At 44.9% G+C, this 21,005-nt stretch overlaps 2 protein-coding genes across 4 annotated transcripts in view; one reads left to right on the top strand and one right to left on the bottom strand.

Annotated features, from left to right (window-relative positions):
• Window positions 1–13,472, top strand: part of Dph2 (Diphthamide biosynthesis 2) — a 69,328-nt gene extending 55,856 nt beyond the window's left edge. Inside the window, exons 6-7 of one of the 2 annotated variants that reach the window (XM_068367378.1) lie at window positions 5,900–6,111; window positions 12,879–13,472. In XM_068367378.1, the coding sequence (XP_068223479.1) occupies window positions 5,900–6,111; window positions 12,879–12,889 (223 nt within the window). In that variant the 3' untranslated portion in view covers window positions 12,890–13,472. Of the gene's footprint in view, window positions 1–5,899; window positions 6,149–12,878 lie in introns of those variants that run through there. The other variant, XM_068367377.1, reaches the window with a different exon arrangement.
• Window positions 5,873–21,005, bottom strand: part of LOC137634823 (organic cation transporter protein-like) — a 37,764-nt gene continuing 22,631 nt past the window's right edge. Inside the window, exons 13-14 of one of the 2 annotated variants that reach the window (XM_068367375.1) lie at window positions 13,636–13,899; window positions 5,873–6,090 (exon numbers count right to left, since the gene is read on the bottom strand). In XM_068367375.1, the coding sequence (XP_068223476.1) occupies window positions 13,657–13,899 (243 nt within the window). In that variant the 3' untranslated portion in view covers window positions 5,873–6,090; window positions 13,636–13,656. Of the gene's footprint in view, window positions 6,091–13,630; window positions 13,900–21,005 lie in introns of both variants that reach the window. The other variant, XM_068367376.1, reaches the window with a different exon arrangement.

Below are 21,005 nucleotides of genomic sequence, written 5' to 3' on the forward strand. Positions count from 1 at the left end.
TTACTTCGGTTGGGGACGTTGGATCAAAGAGGACGAGATAGCCTTGCAACCTCCGACGTCACCTTTTTGGCGCAATTTGTCATGAACCTAAATTTCTAGATTGGATTTTTTTATCATGTTACAATAGAATGACGTTATTTTTCCTAATCTTAAATTACCAGCAATTGATTTTATTAGTCTCAGTGCCTTCCTACCAGGCGGTTTCCCTTTTTGGCTCTAAACGTTCACGTCTGGAACTACATTCATTCGCCCGCGAGTTCTCTCCTCTCCCTCCAATTTGACGTAGTCGTAGGTGGAGTCAAATGGCGGGAATTTCGATTGATCGGGTCGAAATTCCCGACATTCATGCTGCACCCTCCGTTGACATGCGTGAGCTTCCGCATCAGCAGTGGGAAGGTGCTGTCGAGCTGCCGTGTTTTGACGCATTGCGGCATGCTCCGCAACCCATGCGGCATGCTCCGCAACCCACGGCAGTCCCTCCCACGCACCAACACTCCGCTTTTGTTGTTGCCAGCTCGCAGACTGACCAGCAGCGGCATGATGTTGGATCCGCAGCAGCTACGCATGCACCCGTGCTGCCTGATTCAGCCATTCAGCAGTCTGCTCCACCTTTGCCACTTCCTCCTCAGCTTTCGGATGATGGAGTATCTGATGACGACGAAGCTGCACATTTGGACGATCCGCACTCCGACTTAGAAGAACCCAAGTCTACGCCTCCCTCCTTAGACTTTAGGAAAGTCCTTGCCCTGTTCAGGGACTTGTATCCGGAACAGTTTGTGTCTGCAACTCCTCGCTCTCCTCCCTCCGAGTTTGCGTTAGGCATGCAGTCAGCAGCTCCTGCCTTCACCAAACTCGTTCTCGCACGCTCATCCAAGAGAGCTTTGAGGGTTATGGGAGATTGGTTGCAGTCCAAGAAGCAGCTAGGAAAGACTGCTTTCATCTTTCCGCCTACCAAGCTTGCTTCCAAATCTAGCGTCTGGTATGCCACGGGAGAGGAACCCGGCTTGGGAGTTCCTGCCTCTGCCCAGGGCGACTTCTCAAGTCTGGTTGACTCTCCCCGCAGGCTGGCTATGAGACGATCTAAGATTTGCTGGTCCTTTTCTGACATGGATCATCTGTTGAAGGGAGTCTTTCGTGCTTTTGAGATCTTCAACTTCCTCGATTGGTGTTTGGGAGCTTTAAGCAGAAAGACTTCCCCTTCGGATAAGGACTCGGCCATGCTTATCATGTCTAGCATGGATAAGGCCATTCGGGATGGGTCTAGTGAGCTTGCGGCTTCGTACGTGTCGGGAGTGCTTAAGAAGAGAGACCATCTTTGCTCCTTCTTGTCTGCGGGGATCACTCCATGCCAGAAGTCGGAGTTGTTTGCTCCGCTTTCCAAGTGTCTCTTTCCGGAAGAGCTGGTCAAGGGGATGGCTGCCTCGTTGATCCAGAAGGACACCCATGACCTGGTGGCGTCCTCCGCACGTAAGGCTAAAGCTTTACCTTCCGTGCCTAGACCTAGGATGGACACACCAGCGTCTAGGTTCATCCCGCCCTTTCGTGGCAGAACCTCCAGCAGAGGAGGTACCCGTGCCGACAGTCATCGTGGCAAATCGAAGAAGGGTTCCAAGTCCTCAAAAGGCAGAATCTGACTGCCTACCTCTCCAGACAGCAGTGGGAGCCAGGCTCAAGAACTTCTGGCAGGCTTGGGAGAACAGAGGTGCAGACGCTCAGTCTGTGAAGTTGCTAAGGGAGGGGTACAGGATTCCGTTCTGCCGCAGTCCCCCTCTAGCTACGTCTCCCATCAACCTCTCTCCCAACTACAAGGAGAAGGACAAGAGGCTAGCGTTGCAACAAGAGGTGTCGCTCTTGCTACAAAAGGGAGCGGTAGTCATAGTCCGGGACCATCAATCCCCGGGCTTCTACAACCGTCTCTTCCTGGTAGCGAAGAAGACAGGAGGTTGGAGACCGGTGCTGGACGTCAGTGCGCTCAACGCTTTTGTCACCAAGCAGACGTTCACAATGGAGACGACGAAGTCGGTCCTAGCAGCGGTCAGAAAGGAAGACTGGATGGTCTCGTTGGACCTGAAAGACGCATACTTTCATGTTCCCGTCCATCCAGACTCCCAACCTTTCCTAAGGTTCGTCTTTGGAAAGGTCGTGTACCAGTTCCAAGCCCTGTGCTTTGGCCTAAGCACGGCACCTCTTGTGTTTACGAAACTGATGAGGAATGTTGCCAAATTCCTTCACTTGGCAGACATCAGAGCCTCTCTCTATTTGGACGACTGGCTTTTAAGAGCTTCGTCAAGTCGTCGCTGTCTGGAGAATCTCAGATGGACTATGGATCTGACCAAGGAATTGGGTCTCCTGGTCAATATAGAGAAGTCCCAGCTCGTCCCATCTCAAACCATTGTCTATCTAGGTATGGAGATTCAGAGTCGAGCTTTTCGGGCTTTTCCGTCGGCCCCCAGGATCAGTCAAGCCCTAGAATGCATCCAGAGCATGCTGAGAAGGAACCGATGTTCAGTCAGGCAGTGGATGAGTCTAACAGGGACGCTTTCATCGCTGGCCCTGTTCATCGAGTTAGGCAGACTCCACCTCCGCCCCCTTCAGTTTCATCTAGCTGCTCACTGGAAAAGGGACATGACGCTAGAAGCAGTCTCAGTGCCCATTTCCGAAGAGATGAGGTCTTCACTGACGTGGTGGAAGAACAACATTCTTCTCAAGGAAGGTCTACCTTTGGCTGTTCAGACCCCCAACCACCGTCTCTTCTCGGACGCATCGGACACGGGCTGGGGTGCGACACTGGACGGACAGGAATGCTCGGGCACATGGAATCAGGAGCAAAGAACACTTCACATCAACTGCAAGGAGCTATTGGCAGTTCATCTGGCCTTGATAAACTTCAAGTCCCTCCATCTAAGCAAGGTGGTGGAGGTGAACTCCGACAACACCACAGCCTTGGCGTATATCTCCAAGCAAGGAGGGACTCATTCGAGGAAGTTGTTCGAGATCGCAAGGGACCTCCTCACTTGGTCAAAAGATCGAAAGATTTCGCTGGTAACGAGGTTCATTCAGGGCGACATGAATGTCATGGCAGATCGCCTCAGCCGGAAGGGTCAAGTCATCCCCACAGAGTGGACCCTTCACAAGAATGTTTGCAGCAGACTATGGGCCCTGTGGGGCCAACCCACCATAGATCTATTCGCTACCTCGATGACCAAGAGGCTCCCGATGTATTGTTCTCCGATTCCAGACCCAGCAGCAGTTCACGTGGATGCCTTTCTTCTGGACTGGTCCCATCTCGACCTGTATGCGTTCCCTCCGTTCAAGATTGTCAACAGGGTACTTCAGAAGTTCGCCTCTCACGAAGGGACACGGTTGACGTTGGTTGCTCCCCTCTGGCCCGCGAGAGAATGGTTCACCGAGGTACTGCAATGGCTAGTGGACGTTCCCAGGACTCTTCCTCTAAGAGTGGACCTTCTGCGTCAGCCGCACGTAAAGAAGGTACACCCAAGCCTCCACGCTCTTCGTCTGACTGCCTTCAGACTATCGAAAGACTCTCAAGAGCTAGAGGTTTTTCGAAGGAGGCAGCCAGAGCGATTGCCAGAGCAAGGAGGACATCCACTCTCAAGGTCTACCAGTCTAAATGGGAAGTCTTCCGAAGTTGGTGCAAGGCGAATGCAGTATCCTCAACCAGTACCTTTGTAACGCAGATAGCTGACTTCCTTCTACATCTAAGGAACGTAAGATCCCTATCAGCTCCTACGATCAAGGGTTACAGAAGTATGTTGGCAGCGGTTTTCCGCCACAGAGGCTTAGATCTTTCTTCCAACAAAGATCTACAGGACCTCCTTAGGTCTTTTGAGACCTCAAAGGAGCGTCGGTTGGCCACACCAGGCTGGAACCTAGACGTGGTTTTGAAGTTCCTGATGTCAGCAAGGTTCGAACCGCTTCAATCAGCCTCTTTTAAGGATCTCACATTGAAGACACTTTTCCTCGTTTGCTTAGCAACAGCTAAAAGAGTCAGTGAGATTCACGCCTTCAGCAGGAACATAGGTTTTACATCTGAAACGGCTACATGTTCCTTGCAGCTTGGTTTTTTAGCTAAAAACGAGCTTCCTTCTCGTCCTTGGCCCAAGTCGTTCGAGATCCCAAGCCTGTCCAACTTGGTTGGGAACGAACTAGAGAGAGTACTTTGCCCAGTAAGAGCTCTTAAGTACTATTTAAGACGTACAAAGCCATTACGAGGACAATCAGAAGCTTTATGGTGTTCTATCAAGAAACCTGCTTTACCGATGTCTAAGAACGCAGTTTCTTATTACATCAGGCTTTTGATTAGAGAGGCCCATTCTCATCTGAAGGAAGAAGACCTTGCTTTGCTGAAGGTAAGGACACATGAAGTTAGAGCTGTCGCTACTTCAGTGGCCTTCAAACAGAACTGTTCTCTGCAGAGTGTTATGGATGCAACCTATTGGAGAAGCAAGTCAGTGTTCGCATCATTTTACCTCAAAGATGTCCAGTCTCTTTACGAGAACTGCTACACCCTGGGACCATTTGTAGCAGCGAGTGCAGTAGTAGGTGAGGGCTCAACCACTACATTCCCTTAATCCCATAACCTTTTTTAATCTTTCTCTTGAAATGCTTTTTATTGTTGTTTTTGGGTTGTACGGAAGGCTAAGAAACCTTCCGCATCCTGGTTGATTTGGCGGGTGGTCAAATTCTTTCTTGAGAAGCGCCTAGATTAGAGGTTGTGATGAGGTCCTTTAGTATGGGTTGCAGCCCTTCATACTTCAGCACCTAGGAGTCGCTCAGCATCCTAAGAGGATCGCTAGGCTCAGTAAGGAAGACGTACTTAAAAAAGGCAGAATAATGGTTCAAGTCGACTTCCTTACCAGGTACTTATTTATTTTATGTTTGTTATTTTGAATAACTGCTAAAATGAAATACGGGATACTTAGCTTCTAATGTTAACATGTATGCTGGTCTCCACCCACCCCCCTGGGTGTGAATCAGCTACATGATCATCGGGTAAGATTAATATTGAAAAATGTTATTTTCCTTAGTAAAATAAATTTTTGAATATACTTACCCGATGATCATGAATTTAAGGACCCTCCCTTCCTCCCCATAGAGAACCAGTGGACCGAGGAGAAAATTGAGTTCTTGTTGACAAGAAGTATTTGAGTACCTGCTCGACAGATGGCGCTGTTGATGTACACCCCCACCTGTATAGCGATCGCTGGCGTATCCCGACCTTAGATTTTTTCTGTCGGGCAACAGAGTTGACAGCTACATGATCATCGGGTAAGTATATTCAAAAATTTATTTTACTAAGGAAAATAACATTTAGCATTTTAATCTGTTGTATTAATGGAAATGTCACTTATTGCCATGAGAAATTAGACTGTTTTCAATCCCAATGTAATAGCTCACTCAATCTATAAAACCTGCTCCTGACATTTATTTTTTCATTGAAGGATCTGCTTTCTCTAATGCTGTCAGATTAAGATAAATTTCAAATTAACCCTTTTACCCCCAAAGGACGTACTGGTACGTTTCACAAAAGCCACCCCTTTACCCCCATGGACGTACCGGTACGTCCTTGCAAATAAATGCTCTAAAATTTTTTTTTTTTTTCATATTTTTGAAAAATTTTTGAGAAAATTCAGGCATTTTCCAAGAGAATGAGACCAACCTGACCTCTCTATGACAAAAATTAAGGCTGTTAGAGCAATTTAAAAAAAATATACTGCAAAATGTGCTGGGAAAAAAATAACCCCCTTGGGGGTTAAGGGTTGGAAATTTCCAAATCGCCTGGGGGTAAAAGGGTTAATACTTTATGATATATTTATAAGGGAATAGAATTACTTAAGAAAACTTCAAATGAATGATCTATATTTTCTTTAAATTTCAGTGAAAAAGAGGAGGAAACGGTAGACAGCATCACAGGCGCTGTTGTTCTACAGAATGGTATGGTTGTTGCTGAACTCCACGCAGGAGGAGGAGGCGAGTTATTAAAAAGCCGCACCTGGCAGGGACTTGATGCTTCAGTGCCGGCGCCAGCACCACTGGGTCATGTTTTGGAGGGCAGACATGGTATTGCATCTGTTTATAAAGATGAAACAAGTGAGAGTCATAATATTGATTGATAAGTAAATTCTGACCTTTAGTTTTATATTCCTCTTACTTTTACTCTATTTCATCTTGATTTACTGGTACTGTAATAGTTATGACCAATCCTGCAAATGTGAATATGTACAGTTTGTCATTGTGGCTAAGCTGTATAATGATGATGCTATAATGTTTTCCAAAACAAGTAATCTATGCCATGCTGTATGAATCAGCTTCTTCCTATTTGCATAGTATTACTTGAACTGATATCCTCAAGCACTTTTGATAATTTGACTTTAACCTACTGTACTCAAGGTATGTACTGTACTAGGTTTATCTGTTCATAAGCTTGACTTTAAACTTGAAATTTTGTTCCACCACAAACTCATTACATTATATTAGTTTTTTCAATATTAATCTTACCCGATGATCATGTAGCTGTCAACTCTGTTGCCCGACAGAAATCTACGGTCGGGATACGCCAGCGATCGCTATACAGGTGGGGGTGTACACAACAGCGCCATCTGTGAGCAGGTACTCAAGTACTTCTTGTCAACAAGAACTCAATTTTTCCTCTGTCGTGCCACCGGCTAGACCTACTTGGATACGCTGTTGATTCTGGAGTTATTGTTCACGATTTGGTGATGTATTTGCTCTAGAGTTTAGCCTTCGCTATTCAGGAAGCTTTATCATTAGCTTAGCAAGCTTTTGGAATTAATTTGATTTAATTATGGTGACGAAGAGAGTATGGACTCTCTTTCACTTTTAAATGGCCGACCCTTCCCTTAGACGGAAGTGTTGGTGTCGAAGAGAGTATAGACTCTCTTTCTCTTTTTATACCCACCCTTCCCTTAGACGGAAGTGTGTTTAGGTTTTTGGTAATTTTGCTTAACAAAGTTATAGATTTATTTTATATCTCGCCGCCTTTTATAGGCCTCTTCGATTAACTTCCATTTATTATAAACTTATAAAAATTAATTTTTATGTTTGTTTATATGCGACCTTTCCTAATAGTAGGCGGTCCTTACTTGGAACCGAAGTTAATTAACATTGAGCCCGTCATATCGTTTTTCCTGTTAAGAATTTATGCTATTTTAATTTTAATGTTTTTGAAAGAATTTCTTTGATAGTCTCGTACTGTTTTCAAAGTTGAACTAACGTTTTGTTTAGTCTCCGCAGTTGTTGACGTTCAGAACGTTCAACTTGCGCTCTATCGTTACGATAGAGAGAGAGAGTATTTCACGGTTTCACGTTGCAGTAAGAGTAAACCGATTCTAGCGTTTTGTTCATTCTTTCTTAGCTTAAATGGTTTTAATTCTAATAAAGGAACTTTTAATTTGGGAAACCTTTCAGTTTTTTCCTTTAACAAATAATATGTTTTAACGATATATATAATTGGGCTCATCTCTCAGGTTCTAAGTCAAGAGAGAGAGAGAGAGAGAGATAGAGACGGAGGGAGAGAGAGGAGGATAAACGTTTCGTTCAAGCGGGTAACGTTGCTCTCGTTTTTTGCTCTTCTCCCTAGTCGCTATAGGGGAAGAAGGTAAAACGTTTCTAGAGTTTTATTCTTGTTCCCAGGCTTTATGCGGTGAGAGATTTTAAACGTAGTTTATTTGATCTAGTGTTTAGTCTCTTTTCCAGCCACTGAATTCTTTATCTTTCATTATGTTTTTCTGTTACATTGTAATACTGTTTTCGCAATTACTACCTTTTAATGAAGGATAGGATTGCGTGTTTCAGGTACAAACCACTTAAAGTTTCGAGTTCAGTGAAATAAGTGCAAACAGAAAATCAAAAGTGATAAAGTGATATGCGCAAAGTGTTACAGTGTTGCGTTCGAGGGTTCGTCTGTTCGTGCCAGTTGTTCACCTAGTCCGATACCTCTTACAAGCTCCCAAGCCCAGGGGAGAAGTAATGTCGAAGGACTTATGGGTTCCACAGGCCTTGATCAACGAACAGACGTTTCCCTCCGTGGTTTCGGGTGTATCTACACACGTTGCCGACGTGATCACCCCACCCACACAAAGACGAGAGAGCCCATTTATTCCTCGTCTGCGGAAGAGGTTTCTCGCAGAAACCATGGACCAAATCTTGCAGCTTTTAAGTGCAAGTCGGTCCCTTCCGCGCAAGTCCAACGGCCTAGGTGTAGCCACTGGGTCAGTTCGGACTTGCTGCAGTACGACAACTGCACACCTCCCAGAGAGGCAAGGTGGTACCGCAACAGGCAGTAACTCCGTCTGTTGCCGCACCAGCGGTTTTAGACCCTCAGTCACAACGGACAGTAGCTCCGTTTGTTGTTGTCTTTCATAGACCCTAGTGGTCCATGCTGCAGACTATACAGTCTCAGCTTGCTCCTTCATGCAGGAGTATCATGCTGGAAGGTTGACAATGCACCTGTTAACCTACAACCCGCCGAGGTTGTGCGCTCAGCAGATACTGCGGCTGCCTGCTCCCACCCTCCACCTGTGAGAGCTCCACCACCGATGCGCAGTCCACCCTGCCAGACGCATGTTCTTGCTGCACCATCTGCTAACATGCGTGAGCTACCGCATCAGCAGTGGGAAGGTTCTGTAGAGCTGCCGGATTCCAGCACTATGCCGCATTCTCTGCAGCCCATGCAGCATGCTCTGCATACCTTACAGCATGCTCTGCATACCTTACAGCATGCTCCGCATACCATGCAGCATGCTCTGCAGACCTTACAGCATGCTCTGCTCTGCAGACCGTACAGCATGCTCCGCATACCATGCAGCATGAGCCGCATACCTTACAGCATGCTCCGCATACCATACCGCATGCTCCTCAACCCACCGCAGCCCCTCCCACGCTCCAGCACTCTGCTTTTGTTGTTGCCAGCTCCCACACTCCGACTGCGGAGAAGGTTGACGATGCACCCGTGGGCCTACACCTCCCACGGTTGTGCGCCCGGCATGGCTTCCTGCTCTCACACTCTTGTTGTGAGAGCTCCTCCACCCATGCACAAGTCAACCCTGCCAGATGTATGATGACTCCCACACACAGAGCACTCCGTTGCCGTGCGTGAGCTACCACAAGCTGCCGTGTTTTGACACGGTGTGTCAGCCTCCGCAACACACTGTGGTTACCGCCACTCGCCAGCAGCAAACTAGTCAGTCAGGAGTTGAGGCTTCCCCACACAACTTTGGTTGTTGCCAACTCACAAACTGTCATACAGTTACATGACGTTGCCTTCTGGTCTGCTACTTATACACCAGTGCTGTATGTCCTCACGCTCCTGTTGTGGTTGACAGTTCAGTTTTTGACAGTTCACAGACTGTCAAGCAGTTTCATAACGTTGCCTTCTGGTCTGCTGCTTTTGCACCAGTGAAACCCTCACTGAGAGAAGGTTCCTGTAGATGAGAAAGTGCTGTTCTCCCTCCTTCTGATATTCCCTTGAGGACTCTGTCATTTGGAGAGGAGCCTTAAGCTGCTTAGCCTCCTATGGACTTTTAATTAAGCATAACATGCTTCCAGGGAGGGTAAATGGTTCCGCTTCAGTCGCTAACCCCGTCTGTTGCCACACCTGCTCCCATAGACCTTGGGCTTTGTTGCAAGACATGCAGTCCAAGCTTAGTCCTTGATAGAGGATTTTTTACGGAGTCAGTGTGTCACTGGGAAGACGTTCAACAACCAGCAGAGGTGACTTGTTGTGACGCAGTGCGGCAACCTCAGCAACCCGATAAGGAGTTGTCTGTACTACCCAGACAGTCTAGACAGTTTCGGGTTGTCGCTGTACTTCCTCGCTTCCCCATGGTTGTCAGTTCACAGACTGTGCAGCAGTACCATGATCTTGTGTCCGGCTCCGTCACGCATCCACCAGTGCGACCGGATTCAGCGAGTCAGACGTTGCCCACTCCGTTGCCGTTTCCTCATCAGTTTCGGATGAGGAACCCTCTGATGAGGACATGGCTGAACGAGAAGATCAATCCCCAGCCCTGCTATCCATCCAGAAGATGCTGAAGAAGGAATACGGCCCTGTCAGGCTGTGGATGAGTCTGGTTAGGACACTGTCATCCGTGGTGCATTTGGTGTCACTTGGAAGACTACACCTCCGTCCTCTTCGGTTTCATCTAGCTCTTCACTGGAAAAGGACAAGACGCTACAAGCGGTCTCGATCCCGGTTTCCGGAAGATAAGTCTGGTCTAACCTGAGGAAAGGACTTTATCAACCTTTTATAGGGTCTTCCCCTGACTGTTCAGACTCCCAACCACGTTCTCTTCTCAGACGCATCGGACGTAGGCTGGGGTGCGACCTTAGGCGGTAGGGAATGCTCGGGATTATGGAACTCGCGTCAAAGGACAATGCTTTTTAACTGCAAGAAGCTTCTGGCAGTAAGTCTGACCTGGAAAAGCTTCAGGTTTCTCCTTCAAGACAAAGTAATGGAGGTCAACACGGACAACTCCCTGCTTTGATGTTCATCTCCTAGCAAGGAGGGACCTACTCTCTGACATGGTGCGAGTTCGCTAGTGACCTCTCCTGTTCAACAGGTCTTGACTTTTCACTAGTAACAAGTTTCTTCCAAGGCAACTTGAATGTCTTAGCAGTTTGTCTCAGTAGGAAGGGACAATAATTCCAACATATTGGACCCTCCACAGAGATGTATGCAAGAGACTTTGGGTCACTTGGGGCCATCCAACCATGGATCTCTTCGCAACCTCGATGTCCAAGAGGCTCTCAACAGACCCAGCAGTGGTTCTTTTAGATGCCTTTCTACTAGATTACTCTCATCTAGATCTATATGCATTCCCTCCGTTCTAGTTTGTCAACAAGGTACTGCAGAAGTTCGCCTCTCTCGTTGGGACAAAGTTGACACTAGTTGCTTCCCTCTGGCCCGCGAGAGAATAACTTACCGAGGTACTTCGATGGCTAGTAGACGTTCCCAGAACTCTTCCCCTAAGGGTGGACCTGCTACGTCTGCCACGCGTAAGAAGGTACTCCAAGGCCTCCACGCTCTTCGTCTCACTGCCTTCAGAGTATCGAAAGACTCTCGAGAACTAGAGGTTTTTTCGAAGGAGGCAACCAGAGCGATTGTTAGAGCAAGGAGAACATCCACCCTTAGAGTCTACCAATCGAAGTGGGGAATCTTCCTAAACTGGTGCAAGTCAGTATCCGTATCCTCGACCAGTACCTCTGTAACTCAAATAGCTGACTTCCTCTTATATCTGAGAAAAGAGCGATCTCTTTCAGCTCCCACTTTCAAGGGTTACAGAAGCTTGTTGGCATCAGTCTTCCGTCACAGAGGCTTAGATCTTTTTAACAATAAAGATCTACAGGACCTCCTTAAGTCTTTTGAGACCACGAAGGAGCGTCGTTTGGTTACACCTGGTTGGAATTTAGACGTGGTTCTAAGATTCCTTATGTTAGACAGGTTCGAACCACTTCAATCAGCCTCCCTGAAAGATCTCACTTTTAAGACTCTTTTCCTGATATGCTTTACCAGCTAAAAGAGTCAGTGAGATTCATGCCTTCAGCAAGAACATCGGATTTTCATCCGAAACGGCTACATGTTCTACATCTTGGTTTTCTAGCCAAACACGAGCTGCCTTCTCGGCCTTGACCAATATCGTTCGTTATTCCAAACTTATCGATATGGTTGGAAAGGAACTAGAAAGAGTATTATGTCCTGTAGAGCTCTTAAGTTCTTTTTTAAAAACCTTTATGAGGCCCGTCTGAAGCTTTATGGTGTTCAGTTAAGAATTCATCTTTGCCTATGTCAGAGAATTCTTTATCCTATTATTTTCAGACTGTTAATACGAGAAGCTCATTCCCTTCTGAATGAGGAAGACCAAGCTTGGCTGAAGGTAAGGACACACGAAGTTAGATCTATCACAACTTCCGTGACCTTTTAATAAAATAGATCTCTGCAAAATATTTTCGACGCAACCTTTTGGAAAAGCTAATCAGTGTTCGCATCTTTTATCTTAACAATGTCCAGTCTCTTTACGAGAACTGCTACACTCTGGGACCATTCGTAGCAACGAGTGCAGTAGTGGTGGGGGCTCCACCACTACAATTCCCTAATTCCAGAACCTTTTTAATCTTTCTCTTGAAATATTTCTGGGTTGTCCGGAAGGCTAAGAAGCCTTCCGCATCCTGGTTGATTTGGCGGGTGGTCAAATTCTTTCTTGAGAAGCGCCTAGATTAGAGGTTGTGATGAGGTCCTTTAGTATGGGTTGCAGCCCTTAATACTTCAGCACCTAGGAGTCGCTCAGCATCCTAAGAGGATCGCTAGGCTCAGTAAGGAAGACGTACTTAAAAAGGCAGAGTAATGGTTCAAGTCGACTTCCTTACCAGGTACTTATTTATTTTATGTTTGTTATTTTGAATAACGGCTAAAATAAGATACGGGATACTTAGCTTCTTTGTTAACATGTATGCTGGTCTCCACCCACCCCCCTGGGTGTGAATCAGCTACATGATCATCGGGTAAGATTAATATTGAAAAATGTTATTTTCATTAGTAAAATAAATTTTTGAATATACTTACCCGATGATCATGAATTTAAGGACCCGCCCTTCCTCCCCATAGAGAACCAGTGGACCGAGGAGAAAATTGAGTTCTTGTTGACAAGAAGTACTTGAGTACCTGCTCACAGATGGCGCTGTTGTGTACACCCCCACCTGTATAGCGATCGCTGGCGTATCCCGACCGTAGATTTCTGTCGGGCAACAGAGTTGACAGCTACATGATCATCGGGTAAGTATATTCAAAAATTTATTTTACTAATGAAAATAACATTTTATTCAAAATGGCATTCTTCCAGAATCTTCTTAAAAGAGGGCCTCTGCATCTAAAATCTTGTATCTGCTTGTGCACCTTACATATACGCCACAACAAAATTAATCACTCGGCCACTACGCCTTCTTACACATTAGCTCACATGGATGGCGAGGCTGTGGTGTGATAAAATCACTTAATAATGTGTAAAATGGCACTTCAGATCAAATCCAAACTACTGATAATTTGAAACTAGTTACTAATGACTCAAAAATAATCTGGGAGCCAGTTCTCTAAGGAGTTCAGTATCAATGCTGCATCTGAAAAATCAATTGTTCATAACTGAGGTGCTAAGCCTAACACTAACATTGAACATTTAAAGGGCAGGGGGATTTTTCTTGATAATTTTAGGCTGTGTATGCATCTGTGATTTTGTATGATGTAAAATTCTTTACTTTACAATGATGCTAATGTATTCTTGTTTTGCAATTTGCCTATTAATATATTTTTACAGTGAAACTATGCAGTAGTGATATTTGTTTGCCTAATTATTTTTTTTAAGGAAATATTAGAATACAACACGATGTTTATACGTACATGATTCAGTTTAAAAAAGATGACTTGTTAAACCCTTAATTGAAAATTAGGGTGTGATTGATAAGTAAATGTACATTATACACCAGATACTATAATTAAAGTTAATGATGATAAAAACTTTAATGGTGGAAAGAAAAATCATAAAGTCCAGAACTGGGGAAAGTAAATTAACCAAGCATAACTGTATATCAAAATAGATACGTAACCATCAGGATTCACGAAAAGATTCATTCAAATCCTTCATTGTTGAAGGTTGCAGAAATGGTTTTGATAGTCTGCTTGCTGGAGGAGTTCTTGTTCCCTTGGGGTTTCATATCCGCGGCCTTTTCTTTATCTAAGCGATTTTTTAGGTCTGCCGTAGTCTCCGGTAGGTCTCGGCCTTTTGTTTCCGGCAGAAGAGTCGTCAGTAATCCAGCAATAATGGCAAAGGTGGTGAATGCAATGGAAGGAATCATCTTGGTATCATGTTCCTGCAATAGTTATATGAGAGTATTGTTGTTGCTATTTAAGGATATATTGGATTTAAAATTAATGAATTAGTAAGAAATAGCGATGAAAAATGATAATATGGAATGATATGAAATTTTTATAGCATGATAGTTGCTAAATACTCTCTTGAAATATAAAGATATATTCTCCTCCATAAATCGTAAACTTCTTTCAATTTGAACAACAATATCTACCATCAACAGAAATTAGAACAAAATTATTTTGAGTTAGAAGTCTTTGTAATGATGAAGATAATTGGATGGTATTGGAAAAAGGAAAAAAAATTCTTATAAATACCATAATGAGAGAACACTCATGTTATTGCAAAGGCCAAAGAGACAGGCAAAATTTTATGATTAGTTTAATCAATATTTGGAATGAGCAGATATCCCTACTCATTATGCTGAAAGACCATGAACTTGTACATAAAACTTCCTTTTTCAATATTTAACTTAGCCGGTGATTATATAGCTGCAACTCTGTTGCTCGACAGACAACTCTACGGAAAAACTCGCCAGCGATCGCTACACAGGTTGCGGGTGTGCCCAACAGTGCCATCTGTCGACCAGATACCCAGCTCTCAATGTAAACAAAGACTCAATTTTCTCTCTGTCGAGGTGTCGACAAGACGTACTTTACTCGCTGTTGCTAAATTGGAGTTTTTCACATCTATTTGGTGAAGTACTATATTCTAGTTTTGAGCTTTCGCTATGCAGGTGTTTTATCTTTATCTTAAATCTTGAACTCGTTTTGGATAGATTTAATTATGGTGACAAAGAGAGTATGGACTTTCTTTCACTTTTAAATGGCCGACCCTTCCCTTAGAGCTTAGACGGAAGTGTGTTTAGGCTTTTAGTAATTATCTTATCACGTTATAAATTATTTATAGATTTTCCTCTATATATTTTATATCTCTCCGCCTTTATTAGGCCTCTTCGATTAACTTTCCATTTATTATAAACATATAAAAATAAATTTTAATGTTTTGTTTATATGCGACCTTTCCTGAGAATAGGCGGTCCTAACTTGGAAACCGAAGTTAATCAATGTTGAGCCCTTTATATCGTAATTAGCTTTTAAAGAGCTAAGGATTTAAAACTTTTTTAATGTAATATTTTATGAAAGAATTTCTTTGATAGTCTTCGTACTGTTTTCAAAGATGAACTAACGTTTAGTTTATTTATGCTACGCAGTTGTTGACGTTCAGGACGTTCAACATGCGCTCTATCGTTACGATAGAGAGTGTATCACGGTTTCACTTTGCAGTAAGAGTAAATCGATTCTGACGTTTTGTTCATTCTTTCTTAGCTTAAATGTTTTAAATTCTATTTTAAAGGAACTTTTTATTTGAAAAACCTTTCAGTTTTTTCCTTTAGTCAAATAACATGTTTTTTTGACGAAATATAATTGGGCTCTTCTCTTAGGTGCGAAATCAAGAGAGAAAGAGAGAGAGAGATAGAGACGGAGGGAGAGAGAGGAGAGAAAACGTTCCGTTCAAGCGGGTAACGTTGTTCTCGAGTTACTCTCGTCCCTAGTCTCTGTACGGGGAGGAAGGATAAAACGTTTTTAGTTTTTTATTCTCGTCCCCAGGCTATGTGCGGTGAGAGATTGAAAACGTAGTTTATATGAACTAGTGTTTAGTCTCTTTCCCAGCCACTGATTTTTTTATCTTTAAATATGTTTTCTGTTTTTTGCTGGTATTAATGAGCTTGCATTATACGACTGATTTCGCAATTACTACCTTTTAATGAAGGGTAGAATTGCGTGTTTCAGGTAGAAATCAGTAAAAGTTTTGATTTCAGTGAAATAAGTGCAAAACAGAAAATCGAAGTGATAAAGTGATATGCGCAAAGTGTTACAGTGTTGCGTCCGAGGGTTCGTCTGTTCGTGCCTGTCGTTCACCTAGTCCGGGACCTCTTGCATGCTCCCAAGCCCAGGGGAGAAGTAATGTCAAACGACTTATGGGTTCGAGAGGCCTTGATCAACGAACAGACGTTTTTCCCTCTATGGTATCGGGTGTATCTTACCAAGATCTCCCCTACCATAAGACGAGAGAGACGTTGTTTCTCCTCGTCATCCGAAGGCTTTTCGCATAAGAAACCTGTCAAGGTTTCGAAGCCCTTAAGCGAAAGTCAGTCCTTTCAGGACAGGTCCAGCGTCCTGGTTACAACCATTAGGACAGCTCTGACCCTATGCAGTCATTGGATAACTGCTCGCCGCCTAACAAAAGCGTAACACAGACTCCGAGAGTCTTTTTTTGTTGGCAAAGTGTTGCGGTCACAGACGTTACCCTCGTCTCTTACCACAACCATTTCCGTTTATCCTTAATGGGTTGTATGGCAAGACATGCAGTATATGCTTGCCTCCCTTATGAGTCTAGCCGTTTATCTCATCGATATCCTGGCTTTCAGCCAACCTAACGTTCCTTTGTGCTTACTGTTGACGTTGGCGTAGCTTAGTCACGTCAGTCGGGTTGTTTAGAACCACACTCGATGCGGTCTCGTGTGGTTTTTCAGCCGCATTTGGATGTTAGGCCACTTGCTGATGCTCCTGTTGACGTTCAAGACGTTCACTAACAATCGGAGTTGACTTGTTTTGACGCTGTGCGTCAACCTCCGCATTCTAGAGTTGTTTTGACTGCTCAATCTAGGCAGTCAAAGCAGTCTCGAGTGGACGCTGTGCGTCCTCACGCACCTGTTGTGGTTGACAGTTCAGTTGTTGACAGTTCACAGACTGTCAAGCAGTTACATGACGTTGCGTTCTGGTCCGCTACTAATGCACCAGTGAGTGTGGACTCTGCTTGTAAAGCATTGCCACCACGGTAGGTCTCTCCCTTGCTTGAGACTCAGCTTTTATCGGACAAGGTTCCTGTAGATGAGGAAGTTGCTGTTCCCCCTCCTACTGATATTCCCTTGAGGACTCTGTCAGATGGAGAGGAGCCTAAAGCTGCTTAGCCCCCTATGGACTTTAATTAAATCATGATGATTTTTTTAAGGATCTTTGTCCGGATCTTTTTGTAACTGCTGCTCCTCGTTCGCCTAAACGTCAGAGCTTACACTAGGCCTAGCTACTTCGAAGCCGTTGTTTTTAAGCTAGTGCTCTCTCGCTCTCTTAGAGAGCTTTACGTTGGCTAGGCGACTGGTTTTTCACCAGGAGGAGTTTGGGGGATACAGCCTTTGCTTTCCCTTCTTTTAAACTGGTTTATAGAGCGAGAGTCTGATATGACACGAGAGAAGTTCTCGGCTTGGGAGTTCATGCCTCTGCCCAGTTAGACTTCTCAATTCTCGTAGACTCTCCCTGGCGCCTGGCCAGGAGACGCTCCAAGTTTTTACAGGTCAACTTCACAGCTGTTTTCGAGCCTTTGAAGTTTTGCTGTACAATTATGTCATGCATAACAAGGCTTTCAGGGATGGTAAGCGGTACCGCCTCAGTCGCTAACCCCGTCTGTTGCCGCACCTGCTCCCGTAGACCCTAAATGGGCTTTGCTGCAAGACATGCAGTCCAAGCTTGCGTCCTTGATAGAGGACTTTAATGAGGAGAAGGTTGCTGCCGAACCTTCTGGCCAACAACCTTCCAACCGGTCGGTTGTGCGTCCTGTTGACGCTGAGGTAACCTTCTCGCGTCTGCCAGTTGAGGTGGTTCCTCCACCGATGCGACCCAGTGTGGGTTGCCAGCCGCACGTTGACGTTAAGCGACGCTCGGAGGTGGTTGTTGACGTTCAGGACGTTCAACAACCAGCAGAGGTGACTTGTTTTGACGCAGTGCGTCAACCTCAGCAACCCGGTAGGGTGTTGACTGCACAACCCAGACGGTCTAGACAGTCTCGGGTTGACGCTGTGCTTCCTCGCGCACCCATGGTTGTTGACAGTTCACAGACTGTGCAGCAGTTCCATGATGTTGCGTCCGGCTCCGTCACGCATGCACCAGTGCGACCGGACTCAGCGAGCCAGACGTTGCCCACTCCGTTGCCGTTTCCTCATCAGTTTTCGGATGAGGAACCCTCTGATGAGGACGTTGCTGAACAACAAGACGATCAGCCCCCAGAATAGATCAAGCCCTGCTATCCATCCAGAAGATGCTGAAGAAGGAACGCTGCTCAGTCAGGCTGTGGATGAGTCTGGTAGGGACGCTGTCATCCGTGGAACAATTTGTGTCACTAGGAAGACTACACCTCCGTCCTCTTCATACCATCTAGCTTTTCACTGGAAAAAGGACAAGACGCTAGAAGCGGTCTCGATCCCGGTTTCCGAAAAGATAAAGTCTTGTCTGACTTGGTGGAAGGACAATATCAACCTAAGAGAGGGTCTTCCCCTGGCTGTTCAGACTCTCAACCACGTTCTCTTCTCGGACGCATCGGACGTGGGCTGGGGCGCGACACTAGACGGTCGGGAATGCTCAGGACTGTGGAACTCGAGTCAGAGGAGCATGCATATCAACTGCAAGGAGCTGTTGGCAGTACATCTGGCCTGGAAAAGCTTCAAGTCTCTCCTCCGAGGCAAAGTGGTGGAAGTTAACTCGGACATCACCACGGCCTTGGCGTACATCTCCAAACAAGGAGGTACCCACTCACTGACGTTGTACAAGATCGCAAGGGACCTGCTCATCTGGTCAAAAGGTCAAGACATCTCCCTAGTAACGAGGTTCATCCAAGGCGACTTGAACGTCATAGCAGATTGTCTCAGTCGGAAAGGGCAAGTAATTCCAACCGAATGGACCCTCCACAAGGATGTGTGCAAGAGACTTTGGGCCACTTGGGGTAAAACCATCCATAGATCTCTTTGCAACCTCGCTGACCAAGAGGCTTCCAATCTATTGCTCTCCAGTCCCGGACCCAGCAGCAATACATATAGATGCTTTCCTCCTAGATTGGTCACATCTGGATCTCTACGCATTCCCATCGTTCAAGATTGTCAACAAGGTACTGCAGAAGTTCGCCTCTCACGAAGGGACAAGGTTGACGTTAGTTGCTTCCCTCTGGCCCGCGAGAGAATGGTTCACCGAGATACTTCGATGGTTAGTAGACGTTCCCAGTAGTCTTCCTCTAAGGGTAGACCTTCTACGTCAGCCACACGTAAAGAAGGTACTCCAAAGCCTCCACGCTCTTCGTCTGACTGCCTTCAGACTATCGAAAGACTCTTGAGAGCTAGAGGCTTTTCGAAGGAAGCAGCCAGTGCGATTGCTAGAGCAAGGAGAGCGTCTTCCATTAGAGTCTACCAATCGAAGTGGGAAGTCTTCCGAGACTGGTGCAAGTCAGTTTCTGTATCCTCGACCAGTACCTCTGTAGCTCAAATAGCTGTTTTTCTCTTATACCTGAGAAAAGGACGATCCCTTTCAGCTCCCACTATCAAGGGCTACAGAAGCATGTTGGCATCGGTCTTCCGGCATAGAGGCTTAGATCTTTCCAAACTTAAAGATCTGCAAGACCTCCTTAAGTCTTTTGAGACCACCAAGGAGCGTCGTTTGGCTACCCCTGGATGGAATTTAGACGTGGTACTATTCATGTCAGACAGGTTGGAGCCGTTACAATCAGCCTCCCTGAAAGATCTCACTCTTAAGACTCTTTTCCTGGTATGCTTAGCCTCGGCTAAAAGAGTCAGTGAGATTCATGCCTTCAGCAAGAACATCGGATTTTCGTCAGAAAAAGCCACTTGTTCGCTGCAACTTGGTTTTCTAGCCAAAAACGAGCTGCCTTCTCGGCCTTGTCCTAAATCTTTCAATATCCCCAGCTTATCAGAGATCGTAGGCAATGAACTAGAAAGAGTCTTATGCCCTGTTAGAGCTCTTAAGTTCTATTTAAAGCGTACTAAACCTTTACAAGGCCAATCTGAAGCTTTATGGTGTTCAGTTAAGAAACCATCCTTGCCTATGTCAAAGAATGCTTGGTCAGACTTTATCAGATTGTTAATACGAGAAGCTCATTCACATCTGAGTGAGGAAGACCGAACTTTTCTTAAGGTGAAGACGCACGAAGTTAGAGCTGTAACAACTTCCGTGGCCTTTAAGCAAAATATATCTCTGCAAAGTATAATGGACGCAACCTATTGGAGAAGCAAGTCAGTGTTCGCGTCATTTTACTTGAAAGATGTCCAGTCTCTTTACAAGAACTGCTACACACTGGGACCATTCGTAGCAGCGAGTGCAGTAGTGGGTGAGGGCTCAACCACTACAATTCCCTAATTCCTTATACTTTTAATCTGTCTCTTGAAATGTTGTTTTTTTATGGGTTGTCCGGAAGGCTAAGAAGCCTTTCGCATCCTGGTTGATTTGGCGGGTGGTCAAAGTCATTTCTTGAGAGCGCCTAGATTAGGGGTTTGATGAGGTCCTGTTGTATGGGTTGCAACCCTTGATACTTCAGATCCTAGGGGTCGATCAGCATCCTAAGAGGATCGCGAGGCTCCGTAAGGAAGACGTACTTAAAAGGCAGAGTAATTGTTCAAGTCGACTTCCTTACCAGGTACCTATTTATTTTGTTTTTGTTATTTTGATAACTTCTAAAATGAAATAAAAAACTCTTAGCTCATAAAAGTGTAAACATATATTACTGGTCTCTACCCACCATCCTGGGTGTGAATCAGCTATATAATCACCGGCTAAGTTAAATATTGAAAAATGTAATTTTGATTATAAAATAATTTTTTTAATATACTTACCCGGTGATTATAAATTAAATGACCCTCCCTTCCTCCCCAATAGAGACGCAGTGGGACGAGGAGAAAATTGAGTCTTTGTTTACATTGAGAGCTGGGTATCTGGTCGACAGATGGCGCTGTTGGGCACACCCGCAACCTGTGTAGCGATCGCTGGCGAGTTTTTCCGTAGAGTTGTCTGTCGAGCAACAGAGTTGCAGCTATATAATCACCGGGTAAGTATATTCAAGAATTTATTTTATAATCAAAATAACATTTTATCAAAATGTGTACATAAAACTTTTATCAAAATGTTTGTATATGAAAAAATAATATAGTAAATTGAATTACATTATACCTGTATGTTAAATAGTCATAAATGGAGTATGATGTCTAAAGCTCAGAATAATCCAATTTATATGGAATCAGTAATAAGAATAAATCATTAAAACTATTTGTAT

This window comes from Palaemon carinicauda, chromosome 45 (genome assembly GCF_036898095.1).
Source record: "Palaemon carinicauda isolate YSFRI2023 chromosome 45, ASM3689809v2, whole genome shotgun sequence".
Lineage (NCBI taxonomy): Eukaryota > Metazoa > Arthropoda > Malacostraca > Decapoda > Palaemonidae > Palaemon > Palaemon carinicauda.